This window comes from Haematobia irritans, chromosome 1 (genome assembly GCF_050003625.1).
Source record: "Haematobia irritans isolate KBUSLIRL chromosome 1, ASM5000362v1, whole genome shotgun sequence".
NCBI classification, from domain to species: Eukaryota; Metazoa; Arthropoda; class Insecta; order Diptera; family Muscidae; genus Haematobia; species Haematobia irritans.
In genome coordinates, this window is record NC_134397.1 from 98,474,635 (window position 1) to 98,489,124 (window position 14,490).

Here is a 14,490-nt window from a genome sequence, read left to right on the forward strand (position 1 = left end):
TATTTTCAATTCTCTTTTACTTTGTTGTTTTAAAATATTTTTGGCAAGTAAGAAGGTGTCTGGAGCTAACTCATGTTTGCACTTAAATATATTGTGTTTAAAAATTGTGCCCGAAACATATTTTGTTTATATCGGAACATATGAAAAACATATTTTTCTAACAGTGTACAACAAGGATAACTACAAACTGGCCCAAAAGTGTAACAAAATGATATATGACCTTTTCAGTAAAACTAAAACTAAGATAAAAATGGAAGACAAATCGAATGTAGTATATAAAATAAAATGCGATGGGGACGAAAACAATCCATGTCCAATGGCTTATGTTGGCACCACTAGGACCAAATTAAAAACAAGACTTTCTGCCCACAAATATGACCAAAAGATGAAAGACAAGCCCTTAGAACAAAAAACGGCCCTTGCAGCACATTTCACAACCACAAGACACATACCAAATTTCCAAAAAGTTGAAATACTGACGATGGATGAGAATACTAAGCGGAAATATACATGGTTAGCTCAGTTAGACATGAGCTTTGTAAGGAGAAAGCCCATAACTTTGTAAAATGTAAATACAATTAATGTTATATTTTTGTTGCTAAACATTGTAAAACTTAATACTGTTAAATATTTAAATTATTACAATTATTACATATTTATAGATAATATCTCGCTGAAGATGGTCACCGATGGTGTATCGAAATATCCGAGAACTGCAACATTTCAATAAAAAAGTAATGAAAAACAACAAAACCTGCATTTTTCATTAGTCCATGACCTCAAGCCAAACGAATAATCCCAAAATTGTGAAATAAAATTTTGACAAAATTTTCAACAGAAATAAAAGTTTGACAAAAGATTCTATATAAATAAAATTTAAGCAACTTTTTCCACCAAAATAACAGGTTGGCTGAAAAACACATTTTTTTGTCAAAATTCCTTTTTATTATTCAACATAGTTCCTTTCACGAGCGATACAACGATTATAACGACCTTCCAATTTTTTGATACCATTTTGGTAGTACTCCTTCGGTTTTGCCTCAAAATAGGTCTCAGTTTCGGCGATCATCTCTTCATTGCAGCCCAATTTTTCCCTTGCGAGCATCCTTTTGAGGTCTGAGAACAAGAAAAAGTCGCTGGGGCCACATCTGGAGAATATGCACGCTCACAAAAAATCGCTTCTGTAACATATACTCCCAAACATATTTTGCTTCAAGCATATATATTTTGCCAAAACATTTATATGTTTGATATCTTCCAATATATAATATGTTTGAAAGCATATTGGTCTAAACAATATATGTTTGGGTAGTCTAAGTTCCAAACATTTTGTATTTTTGCATCCAAATTCAATAATGTTGTCTTCCAAAAAACAATATGTTATTATATGACCATATAACATGTTTGGAAGCATTTTGCACCCAAAATTATTATATGCTTAAAAAAAATTCTCAAAATTTTATTTATTTATTTATATATTTACAATCATAATGAATTATGAAAATAAACAGGTAATATAGGTGCTAACAACATAGGTTTTCGACCTGAACGCTCAAAATTTTGTTTCTGCCCAATTGTCTATTCCCCCACATCTTTCTCACTTCCACGAGATTTTTTAGTCCTTAGCACCTTTTTCTGTAATACAAACATTGTAGAAGAAATTATTCAATTGTATGATTTTTTTATTTTAATTTTACCTTTTGCCGGACGGGGATTCGAACAGCGGACCACACAGTTAAAATGTTAATTTTGTAATAACAAGCAACAACCACCAACTTAATTCAATATCGCTCCCTGTTAAATAGCGTTCCAAGCTACTAAACACATATATGTTTATAGGCTATTTCTAAATTAATATATGTTTGCATCCAAGCATATTATATTTACAAACATTTTATGTCCCAAACATAATATGTTCTAACATATTAACATATATGTCCCAAACATGTTATGCTATTTTATGAACATTATATGCTTGCACTCAAAAATATTGTGTTTAAAAATTTGTGTTCCAAACATATAATGTTTATAGCCAAACATATGAGAAACAGCCTTTTTCATCCGTGTGGTGGGTGGGGAAGCAATTCGAAGCCCAATTCATGAATTTTTGCCATCGTTCTCAATGGCTTGTGGTACGGTGCGTTGTCTTGGTGGAACAACACTTTTTTCTTCTTCATATGGGGCCGTTTTGCCGCGATTTCGACCTTCAAACGCTCCAATAACGCCATATAATAGTCACTGTTGATGGTTTTTCCTTTCTCAAGATAATCGATAAAAATTATTCCATGCGCATCCCAAAAAACGGAGGCCATTACTTTGCCAGCGGACTTTTGAGTCTTTCCACGCTTCGGAGGTTCACCGGTCGCTGTCCACTCAGCCGACTGTCGATTAGACTCAGGAGTGTAGTGATGGGGCCATATTTAATCCATTGTCACATATCGACGGAGAAACTCGGGTGTATTACGAGTTAACAGCTGCAAACACCGCTCAGAATCATCAACACGTTGTTGTGTTTGGTCAAATGCACCCTCAAAAAAAATCGCTTCTGTAACATATACTCCCAAACACATTTTGCTTCAAACATACACATTTTTGGGTATTGCCCAAACATTTATATATTTGATTTCTTCCAATATATAATATGTTTGACAGCATATTGGTCTAAACAATATAATATGTTTGGGTAGTCTAAGTTCCAAACATAATGTATTTTTCCATCCAAATTCAATAATGTTGCTTTCCAAAAAACTATATGTTATTATGTGAACATATAATATGTTTGGAAACATTTTGAACCCAAAAATATTATATGCTTAGAAGAATTTTCTCCCAAAGAAGATTGTGCTCAAATTTTTTTCTGCCTAATTGTATATTCCCTCGCCTTTTTCTCACTTCCATGAGTTTTGTAGTTCTTAGCACCTTTTTCTGTAATACAAACATTGTAGAAGAAATTATTAAATTTTATAATTTTTAAAATTTTACCTTTTGCCGGACGGGGATTCGAACAGCGGACCACACAGTTTGTAAGCCAGCACACTAACCACTGGGCTACGTAGCTGTTATGGTCATCAAGAGATAATTATCGTTATAAGTCATATTTATATAGCATAGCTTGCGGCGCCCACGAGCCGATGCTAGCATAACATTGTTTAACAACATAACATCCCAATAAACACAGGATGAGCGTTTTTCAAATGCAACAACTTTTCAGTTTGAGGGTAAATATAATTTTCAACATAAATTCAACTTGACTTGAAATAGCTCATCTTCAATACATCTTCAAATTGTTTGCGAATTACTTCCAATTTGCCAAAATGTTGACGAAATCTTTGAAAAGGTGTTGAAGATAATATGAGAAAACTTTGACAAAACACTACCCTAAAATGCAACGATAAAACCATGTGGTTTTCAATACTTCTTTGTGCAACGAAGTTCGTGGTCAATTGCAAGAAATAAAAAAAATGGAAAATTTTAGACAAGTAACCAAATAGTTTATAAAAATAGGTAAGTGAAAATGAAATAAAACTTTAAGGAAGTCACTAAATGTATATCTCTTTGCAGGAAACCAAAAGTATGGATTCTACGTTCTTGAAAACATTAAAAAGATGACCGATGAAAAAATGGTGGACAATTGACTGGAAATGCTTCAAATAGTTTATAATAATTAGTACGTCAATATGAAAAATTAAATCAACACTTTAGAGAAATTACTAAATTTAAATCTCTTTGCAGAAAACTAAAATCTTTGGATGTTACATTCTTGCAAACATATCGCCAAGAAAAAGTTTCCAGAAACATTACAAGTGCAACCAATTAAAATTATTAAAAACAACAATTGTTGAAATCAACAACTTCTGGATGAAAATGTGCATCACATCGTCAGTTTATTTCATATGCTATTATCAGTTTAAAATGGATATTTTGTGAATTCCTTCTGCTGGAAATCAATTCTAACACGCGGTAATCAATTCTAACAGTACGTTCCTAATTTCAAATTGCCCGCATGTTAATAAATTTTAATGCTGTATTATGACACCAACAGGAAGGAAATCGAATTATCAATGCAAAAGTGTTTACTAATAATGTTTAAGATATTTAAAGTTTTGTTGTTTGTTTTTTTTTATTTTTTTGTTCTTATTTGTTGTATGTTTAATAAGATTATTATTTATCAATTGGTATTGTAGTGTATTATGTAGTGTAGTGTATTATTATATATTTTACTTTGATGAAAATGAATAAATTATACAAAATTCATAGAATTTTGGCTTTGACTTTCAATTTGAAGTGGGGATATCATTCATACAAATTTAGGTTGAAAAGTATTTGCAACGATGTTAAATTTGAATTTGACACGCATCGAAAATTGTTTGACAAATTATTGAGTAGCGATGCATTTCAATTTGAGGATAACACTTGAGATATTATTGCTAATGTGTTGAATTTCACTGTTGAGGGTAATGTCTGTTTTTTGTTGAGAACGCGATTTTCTCAACTTGAATCTTACCCTCATCCTTTGAAAAAATGTTGAAATTTAGTATTTTTCAAACGTTTGTGTTTATTGGGATTGTTAAACATAGTGTGTAAATATAACCATAGCGATAGGCGGTAGGCGAAACATTTTTGCCGCAACGGCAAATACAATAAGCTTGACGGCGAATAATTCCCTTTTTCACGTTTCCTAGCGTTTTTGTTGTCAATACAGCACGCTTTGACAATATTAAACAATGAAGTTGAATAAAAACATACAATGGCTTGTTATTTGTTGAGTTATTTCACGAAAAAATAATCTACACGTGTCCAGGCAACAGCAATTCCTAGTGGTGAGTTAAAAAAATTGATAAGCGATGGCAAAACTATACCAGTTTTCGCCAAGGAGTTAGAATAAGTTTTAATTTAGCCGTCAAATTCCGTCGCGGATTTTGGGCTTCCCATAAGAAATACACGTAAATAAGTGTTCGCCTACCGCCTATCGCTATGGTTATATTTACACACATACATTTGTTGGCGACGTAGAGCAGTGATTGGTACGTCCGCCTTGCATGCCAGGGTCCTGGGTTCGATCCCTGCTTCGACAGACACCATTTTTTTATTTTTTTTTTGTTTACATATATTTTTTTACGTATATTCCAAATACGTTCGGAATATCCCGAAAAGGTGTTCAACATTACATACTACTATATTAACTTTTTACTACGAAACTGTAAAGTGTGTCTTATAAAATTATTAAATTCAGAAAAGAACAGTGCTTGATATAAACGAAATGGACTGATTTCAAATCATATATTATTTTTTATTGCAAAAATAAAAAAATTTGTAACAAAAAAGGGTTTTGTACACAAGTTTGAAATTTTCGAAGAAATTCAAAAAACTCTTACAAAGGAAGAATGTGAAGTCGAGTAATATATAAATATTTTTCCATCGAATCCTAAAGTTAACGATAACCATTCAAAAGCACATTATATTTAAATTCGAAACAATAATTTTACAACCAACACATAAATTTATTTAGGTGTGAACAATTGTTTGCTTTCTTTAATAATTTATTCTAAAGAAAATAAACTTATTCAATTGTTGCTTTGGATCTGTTAGGTCATCGTATAAACTTTATGCTTTGTATTTTTATTTATTTCAATTTTTAATTTTTTCATTTCATATTTTTAATTTATTTTACTATGTTTGTTTTTGATTTTGTTATTTTTCATTGATATTTTATTTGTTTCGTTCGATTTCGTTTATATTAATTTGTTTATTAGTTTATGTTTTACATCATTTTCGTTTATTTTTTGTCGTTTAATTATTCTCATTTATTTTCATTTCATTTCTCATATATTTATTTCGCTATATTTATTTGTGCATACCTGTTGTTTTGTTTATCTCTGCCTCTATCGATGCTTTCTCTGCTTTGGTTATCTTAAGCAGAGCAAAAGCATCGATCGAGGCAAGCATACATATTGTCATTGTTGTTGTTGTTGTTGTTGTCTTCTAACTGTCGCTTAGAAGGCAAACAAACGAAGCAACCAATGAAGGGCACAAACATACATATTAACATACATACTATTTATTTTTGATTCCCTTTTGTGTCGTCATTCCCGCATAGGTAGAATTTTAAGTAATAAAATTATTGTAATTTTGTAATCGAACTGTCGACATCTCTCGTCTTCTTATTTTATCGTGTTTCACACTGGCCCTTAAATTAATTTGTGCAAAGTTTTTTAAATTAATAAATAAAGACTTTGCCGGTTAAGAAAAAGCTCCTAATCGTACATTTTGGCGACCGTGACAGGACAGTGTGAAAATATTACAAACAATTTATCGTTTTCGTGGGAAAGTTTTCTATTTTTTCGTCGTTTTCGTGGAAAAATTGTAAAAACAATTTGGAAATAAAAACACTTTCTCGTATTATCGCGAACAAAAAACAATTAAATAATCAAGTGCAGTGTACATTTTCCCAACAAAAAATAAACCCAAGTGAAATAACTCAAATAAACTTTTTGAACTAAATCAATCAAATTTATTGAAATATTTGTCTCGATTAACTACAATCAAACTATCCCAACTATAGTGAATCAAAATCAAGTTGCAGTGGTCAACAATAAAAATTAAACAAATTTGCCATTACTAATTCTGCTCCAATTGGTGTATAAAAAAGGAACATTTTTTAAACAATCAAATTTGTGAAATATTTTCCAATAAAACTATTTTGTCTCGCGGGTGTGTTCTTGTGAGCAATTTAAAATATTGTTGTTGGGTTCCCATTTAGGTTAGGTTAGGTTAGGTTATGTGGCAGCCCGATGTATCAGGCTCACTTAGACTATTCAGTCCATTGTGATACCACATTGGTGAACTTCTCTCTTATCACTGAGTGCTGCCCGATTCCATGTTAAGCTCAATGATAAGGGACCTCCTTTTTATAGCCGAGTCCGAACGGCGTTCCACATTGGAGTGAAACCACTTAGAGAAGCTTTGAAACCCTCAGAAATGTCACCAGCATTACTGAGGTGGGATAATCCACCGCTGAAAAACTTTTTGGTGTTCGGTCGTAGCAGGAATCGATCCCACGACCTTGTGTATGCAAGGCGGGCATGCTAACCATTGCACCACGGTGGCTCCCATTTCCCATTTAACTGCCATTGCAATTTCAACAAAAGAAATTATTTCAAATTTTTCTCAAAAGTGGTACAAACATAAAATATTGTGATTTGTTGCAAATAAGGCAAATAAAAATGTGTTGTCCCAAATTCAAGCCTTTGATTTATTTCATATTTTTTTTGCATTGGTCAATAATTGCACTACAAAAGAATTTAAATAAAATGTTGTTGTTGTAAAAGTAGCAAGCGTCGTCTCCTCACTGTTACCTAATAATTTTACATACATTATTTGTGCGGTAATTTCTCCATTTTGAAAAAACATGAGTTTGGAAGAATTAAAACAACAACGTACCATAACGAAGAAAAATATTTCTCGTATAAAAACAGTGATTGAGGCAAATGCCAAAAATAAAAATCTTTCTGTCGCGGATTTGAAGTGTCGCCTTGGAATCTTAGAATCATATTTTAAGCAAATTCTTTCGACCCAAACAAAAATTGAAAGTCTTGACCCTGATGATAGTGGTCGTGGAGACATTGAAGATTTGTATTGCTATATAAGTTCTACCATACAACAACAACTTACAGATGAAGGACATAACACAACATTGTCTGAATCATCATTTTCCATACCTGTACCAACAAATAAACTCCCTCGTTTAAAATTACCTAGCTTTAATGGGAAATACAGTGAGTACAAAAATTTCATTACCTCTTTTAAACAAATTATTGATCGTGAACATGGGCTCTCCAACATCGAAAAATTCAACCATTTGATAAACTGCCTCCAAGGGCATGCTCTCGAAACTGTGAAAGCATTTCAAATCACCAATGAAAATTATCCCAAGGCTTTAGAACGTTTAAAATCTCGCTACGACAACAATACATTGATTTTTATGGAAAATATTTCAACTCTTTTTGAACTTCCTGATGTCTCAAAGCCAAATTCTGGTCAATTAAGAAGCCTTGTGGATAATGTTTCAGCGCTTTACAGTTCATTACAATCGCTTGGTTCGGATAAAGATATTGTCAACGCAATGCTGATTCATATTGTTATGCAAAAGGTTGATGGCGATACCAAACGCAAATGGAAAGACTCTCTCGACTTTAGCCAATTGCCAACTTGGGATGATTGTTCCAAGGTTCTTGAAAGAAGATGTCAATATTTAGAATCACTTGACACAAACACAAATTCTCGTCGTCCGGAGCACCATTCTGGAAAATCTTCGCAAAAGCAATCCAAACAAGGATATTCTTTCTCGTGTACAAAACGTGTTTGTGCCCTTTGTTCTAAATCTGACCATTATATAGCTCAATGCCAACGCTTTAAAGATATGGATGTGCCCCTTAGGTTTGAAAATGCCAAAAAACTTGGTCTTTGCATTAATTGTCTTGCTAAAGGTCATCAAGTGACTAATTGTCCATCATCGTTTAAATGCAAAACCTGTTCTCGATCGCATCACACCATGCTTCATCGGTCCCAGTTGGGTCCAAGATCCACTACTCCAGAGCCAACGCCATCCACCTCCAGCGCTGTCACTAACAATACATCTGCCTCCGTCCATACACACATGGAAGGGTCGTGAATCATCAGGTAGAATTGTTGTTAGGCTACTATTCAAGGAAACTTCTAATTCTCTTGGTGACTCTCGCAATACTGCATTACAACGTTTTGCTTCTCTAGAACGGCGTCTTAACCGTGATGCAGATTTGAAAGCAAAGTATGTCTCGTTCATGAAGGAGTACGAAGATTCGGGACACATGAGCCTGGTGAAAAATCTGAAACTACGTGAACCACACTATTATATTATGTGATGATTTTGTTGGAGGTGCTGAAACTATCGAAGAATTATCCGAACTGAAGTTACTGAAATTTTGAAAATGGCTTGTTTCAAATTGGATAAATGGCATTCAAATCATAAGAGTTTTCGCAATGATAAAACGGTTAAAGATTTGAATTTGGACGAGTCCTCAGTTACAAGTGCATTGGGCATTTCTTGGGACCAACAAACAGACAATTTCTTATTTTCGTTCTCGCCCAAGTCTTATCCTGGATCAGTAACAAAAGACAAGAGGGTCTTCGCTTTTCGACCCTCTTGTCTTCGCTTTTCGACCCTGCTCTTCAAATTTCTCGCTATTGTTTGTCACCCAATCCAATTTCCATCCAATTGCATGGGTTCTGTGATTCTTCGATTCGAGCTTATGGTTGTTGTCTCTATATCAGAGTCAAAACTATGTCTGGTAAAGTGCATTCACAACTTTACACAGCTGCCCCAACCAAACGAAAGTCGTTGCCGAATTTAGAACTGTGTGGAGCGCAACTTTTGTCTCGATTATATATGAAAACACGAAATATTCTTAACATTCCAAAAAGTTCTGTATTTTTGTGGACTGACTCGCAGATAGTTCTTCATTGGCTCAAGCAACATTCTTCGACACTTTCTGTATTCGTGGGGAACAGAATTTCTGAAATACAACATTCTACGAGTGGTTGTAACTGGCGCCATGTACCTTCTAGTTTGAATCCTGCTGATATTGTCTCGAGGGGATCTACTGTTCAAGAACTACAATCATCAATTTGGTTTTCTGGTCCAGATTTTCTTACTCAGGAGTTTGAGAAATGGCCTCCAAACAGGTGTGATGAAATTGACCATGAAATCGTGAACAAAGAGAAACGGAAAACTACTCTGAATCTTCAGTTACAACCCAACAGAGTTTCACAATTTGTTGAAAATTGCAGCTCATATATAAAAATTATTCGAGTTGTTGCCTGGATATTTCGCTTTTTCTACAAATTGTCGTCTTCAAAATCGACTTTTGCCACTGCTGAAACCTTACAACCACAAGAACTAGATCGCGCTGTTCTGTCTATTGTGTGGAATATTCAACAAACACATTTTAAAGATGATATAAAGCGTGCATTAAAGAAACAAGACCCTGAAGGTTCCCTAAAATGTCTCAACCCGTTTATTGACTCTTCAAGTGGCATAGATATTCTGAAGGTTGGAGGTCGATTGGAATTGGCTGTTATTCCTGAGGCACAAAAGCATCCAATTATTTTGCCAAAGGACAACAACTTTGTTGTTTGTTACGTTCGCCATATTCATATCAAAAATTATCACGCTGGCCCAAAGGCTTTGGTTTCGCTGACCCGAATGCGCTACTGGATAATCAACTTACGAAGTCTTTGCCGCAAGATCGTTAACTCATGTCCCCATTGCATTCGCTATCGGCCAAAACTTCTTCAACAAATGATGTCAAATTTGCCTGTGGATCGTCTTAACCCATGCAGAGTTTTTGCGAGATGTGCCGTGGATTTCTGTGGTCCTGTCAACACTTACTTACGCATTCGAGGTAAAATACCTTATAAGACTTACATTGCTGTTTTTGTTTGTCTCGCAACAAAAGCAGTCCACATCGAAGCTGTCTCCGATTTGTCAACAGACGCTTTCATCGCAGCGCTCAAAAGAATGATTGGTCGAAGAGGTTTACCGACGGACATCTATTGCGACAATGGCACTAATTTTGTCGGTGCGAACTCAAAACTGAAGGACCTGAAAATTTTTCTCTTTGATCAAAATCATCAAAATGAAATAGTTAACTATTGTGCCAATGAATTCGTAAATTTTCATTTCATTCCGCCACGTGCGCCCCATTTTGGCGGAGTATGGGAGGCTGCCGTCAAATCAGCCAAAGGTCACTTGAATCGAACCCTTTCGAACGCTCGACTAACGTTTGAAGAACTTGTCACAGCACTAGTCGAAATTGAATCCATTTTAAACTCAAGGCCGATTTCCCCGATGTCATCTGACCCCAGCGATTTTGAAGCCCTCACTACAGGTCACTTCATCACTGGCAGTGCCTTACGCTCTCTACCTGAACGTGAAGTCACATCAATCAATATTAGCAACCTGGAACACTGGGCTCAGATTACAGCAATAAAACAACGATTTTGGAAGAAGTGGTCTCATGAATACATTAATGAACTGCAAGTTAGAAATAAATGGACTGCCTCTGTCTCAAACATCGCTATTGGTTCTTTGGTTTTGGTTCACGAAGATAACATTCCTCCTCAAAAATGGCTCATGGGAAGAATCATCAACGCTGTTCCTGGCCGAGACGGACGCATTCGAGTCGCCGATGTCAACACCACAAAGGGAGTTATACGCCGACCTATTCACAAACTCGCTTTGCTATTAAATTGAGAGAACCCTTTCAATGGGGCCGGCATGTTAGGTCATCGTATAAACTTTATGCTTTGTATTTTTATTTATTTCAATTTTTAATTTTTTCATTTCGTATTTTTAATTTATTTTACTATGTTTGTTTTTGATTTTGTTATTTTTCATTGATATTTTATTTGTTTCGTTCGATTTCGTTTATATTAATTTGTTTATTAGTTTATGTTTTAAATCATTTTCGTTTATTTTTTGTCGTTTAATTATTCTCATTTATTTTCATTTCATTTCTCATATATTTATTTCGCTATATTTATTTGTACATACCTGTTGTTTTGCTTACCTCTGCCTCTATCGATGCTTTCTCTGCTTTGGTTATCTTAAGCAGAGCAAAAGCATCGATCGAGGCAAGCATACATATTGTCATTGTTGTTGTCTTCTAACTGTCGCTTAGAAGGCAAACAAACGAAGCAACCAATGGAGGGCACAAACATACATATTAACATACATACTATTTATTTTTGATTCCCTTTTGTGTCGTCATTCCCGCATAGGTAGAATTTTAAGTAATAAAATTATTGTAATTTTGTAATCGAACTGTCGACATCTCTCGTCTTCTTATTTTATCGTGTTTCACACTGGCCCTTAAATTAATTTGTGCAAAGTTTTTTAAATTAATAAATAAAGACTTTGCCGGTTAGGAAAAAGCTCCTAATCGTACAGGATCATTCCCCACCAAGTTATAATACAATTTGCCTAAAAAAGTTATAATGTTATTCTGGTTTTACCGATGCGAGTTTTGCCGTTAAAATGAGAAATAATTTTAGTGGCAAAACTCAAACTCAATGTCCGCTTTTATTTTCGAAAGTATCCGTCAACTCCTCTTGGACTACTTATTAATAAAGAGGAACTAAACTTTGTTTTTATAGATCTTACTGTTTAATTTTTCACTGTTTCCCAATGTTTTCATTTTACTGTAACAACTCTATTATTATTTTGACTTACTCGTCCTACACTCAAAAAAAGTGAACTCTCTATTTCACTAAAGCCAATTTAACTTTATTTTAGTTCATAGAAATATTATGTTTGGAGAAAGTTTACTTTACTCTAATACTTTTTTGTGTACGTTAGTTAAATTAACTAAACCCGAGGAAAAAAATATACTCAAATGAAGCATAAAGATTAACTAAATTCGTGTCTTCCACAAAATAGTTCAGAATTTCTTTAAATTTGTAAATTTTACCAAAAATGCGTCCATCGTGAACTTCGTATGTCACTAAAGACATTCTTGCAATTTTATAATGTTCTACAAATATTCAAAATTTTCTAAAATTAACCGAAAGTTTTCTTCCTGGTGGGTTCACTGTTATTTCAGTTTACGTTCCGATTTGTTTTGACGAAACAAAAAAGTGCCCGTAATGCGAAAATGATAAACAAAACTCATGCTTTTTTTTAAATGTCTTTTCTCTTGGTTCCGAATGAATTTTCGCTCCGAATACTCATTTTAATCTTTTTACTTAAGCATATACAATTTTTGGCGGTCTTATATCGTAACATATATATGTTTACTCCAAATTTGTAAATGTATACTTGTTTATATTCACACATAGTATTTCTCCAATCTTTAATGGAATTTTCTTTGTGTATAAATATTTTTAAGGCGCCAATTAGTTACTTTCATTATTTTACTTCCAGCATATGTTCCGATATAAACAAAACGTGTTGTTGGGATTGAACCCACGACCCTTTGCATGCAAGGCGGATATGCTAATCATTGCTTCACGTGGCCAACAAATGTATGTTTTTGTTAAATAATGTTTTGTTTGTATCGGCTCGTGGGTGCCGTAAACTATGCTATATAAATATAATTTATATCCATAATTGTATATATAGTGTGTTGGCTTAAAAACTCTATGGTCTTCGGTTCGATTCTCCGTCCAGGCGAAGGGCAAAAATTAGGAAATTTATAAAATTTAAAAAATTTAGCAAATTTATAAAATCTCGTGGAAGTGAGAATGATGTGAGGGAAAATGCAATTAAATTTAAATATAATTTTTTTAGCACAATCTTCTTTGGGAGAAAATTCTTCCAAGCATTGGAACATATGTTGGAGAAGTGATTTTTTTAAGGGTGTAGATATTATCTTCTACTATATAAAAATAAACGGGAAAATAAGAGGGAAAATCGTTTTTATATACAGCGCCATCTCTGATGCAACTGTTTACCTTTATTTTTTCCTCATCAATTATAGAGGTTATTAATTACTGTCAATTATAAAGGTTATTCATTACTGTTGTGAAATTAAATAAAATTTGTCCTTTCCAAATATAAAACAAAACAAAAACCTTTTCTTCATCTTTTAATCAAAAAACGAAATGTTACGTAAAACGAAGCTATGCAACTATTTTAATATGTTAGAACATATTACACAGGGGAACAAAATTGATCTTTTTTGATTTGAAATTTATAACAACTTTGTAGTAACATTTAAATGAGCAATTTATGCTTCTAACGCTCCATCATTTCCGCGAAGTGGTCCTTTATTGACATTTGTTTGGCCGATAATCGTATACAAATCAATCGTCACAATTCTTCTGTAAATTGTCTTAATACTCTTCCATACGATAGTGATCATCTAGCAGTTCAAATATTCGCATCGAAGATTTCAGATAATGCACCTTTTCGCATGTATAGGGCTGAAGAAAACGGTAAATTTAATTATAGAAATACCAAATGGAAGTTAGTTAAAAGAAAGGTAAATGAATCCATCGATGAGTTAGTTATCCCAGATGAGACAAATCATACTACAGATGATATTGATATCTGCTTGAAGAAAATAGATGATATAATTTTACGATCTATCGAAGATGTCCCTCAATTCATCTATTCTCAAGAAACTATATAAAGAGAAGAATAAACTACTCTCTGTCATTAAAAAGCACAATAGATTTCAGACTTTTGTCTCAGGGTCGGATCTCGCTACCCAAAAGGCTAAACTGAAATTGGTTCGCAAGCTAATTCAGGAGAATATTAATAAAAAGATGAATGAGTATCATTGTAGGAAATTAAAAAATCTAACTAACGGAAGCTCGTAGACTTTATCGAGATGATGTTTCGTCGGGTATTGAGGAAATACGTGTCTCACAAGATGATTGTTTATTTCTCGAAAGAGCTAATATTGATGCCAATAAATTAGATTTTGATGCGTGGAAGGAAGTTTTTTATCA

General features: G+C 33.6%; 2 protein-coding genes across 2 annotated transcripts; both read left to right on the forward strand.

The window, feature by feature from the left end:
• The first annotated feature begins 7,408 nt into the window (after nt 1-7,408).
• Nucleotides 7,409-8,671, forward strand: LOC142228967 (uncharacterized). Its single transcript, XM_075299495.1, has one exon. It carries the CDS (start codon nt 7,409-7,411, stop codon nt 8,669-8,671), a length of 1,263 nt encoding a protein of 420 aa, XP_075155610.1.
• A 295-nt stretch (nt 8,672-8,966) lies between these two features.
• On the forward strand, nt 8,967-14,168 carry LOC142228976 (uncharacterized). The gene is made up of 3 exons (XM_075299506.1): nt 8,967-9,066; nt 9,129-11,077; nt 13,797-14,168. The coding sequence occupies exons 1-3, from the start codon at nt 8,967-8,969 to the stop codon at nt 14,166-14,168; spliced, it is 2,421 nt and encodes an 806-aa protein (XP_075155621.1).
• The last annotated feature ends 322 nt before the right edge of the window (nt 14,169-14,490 follow it).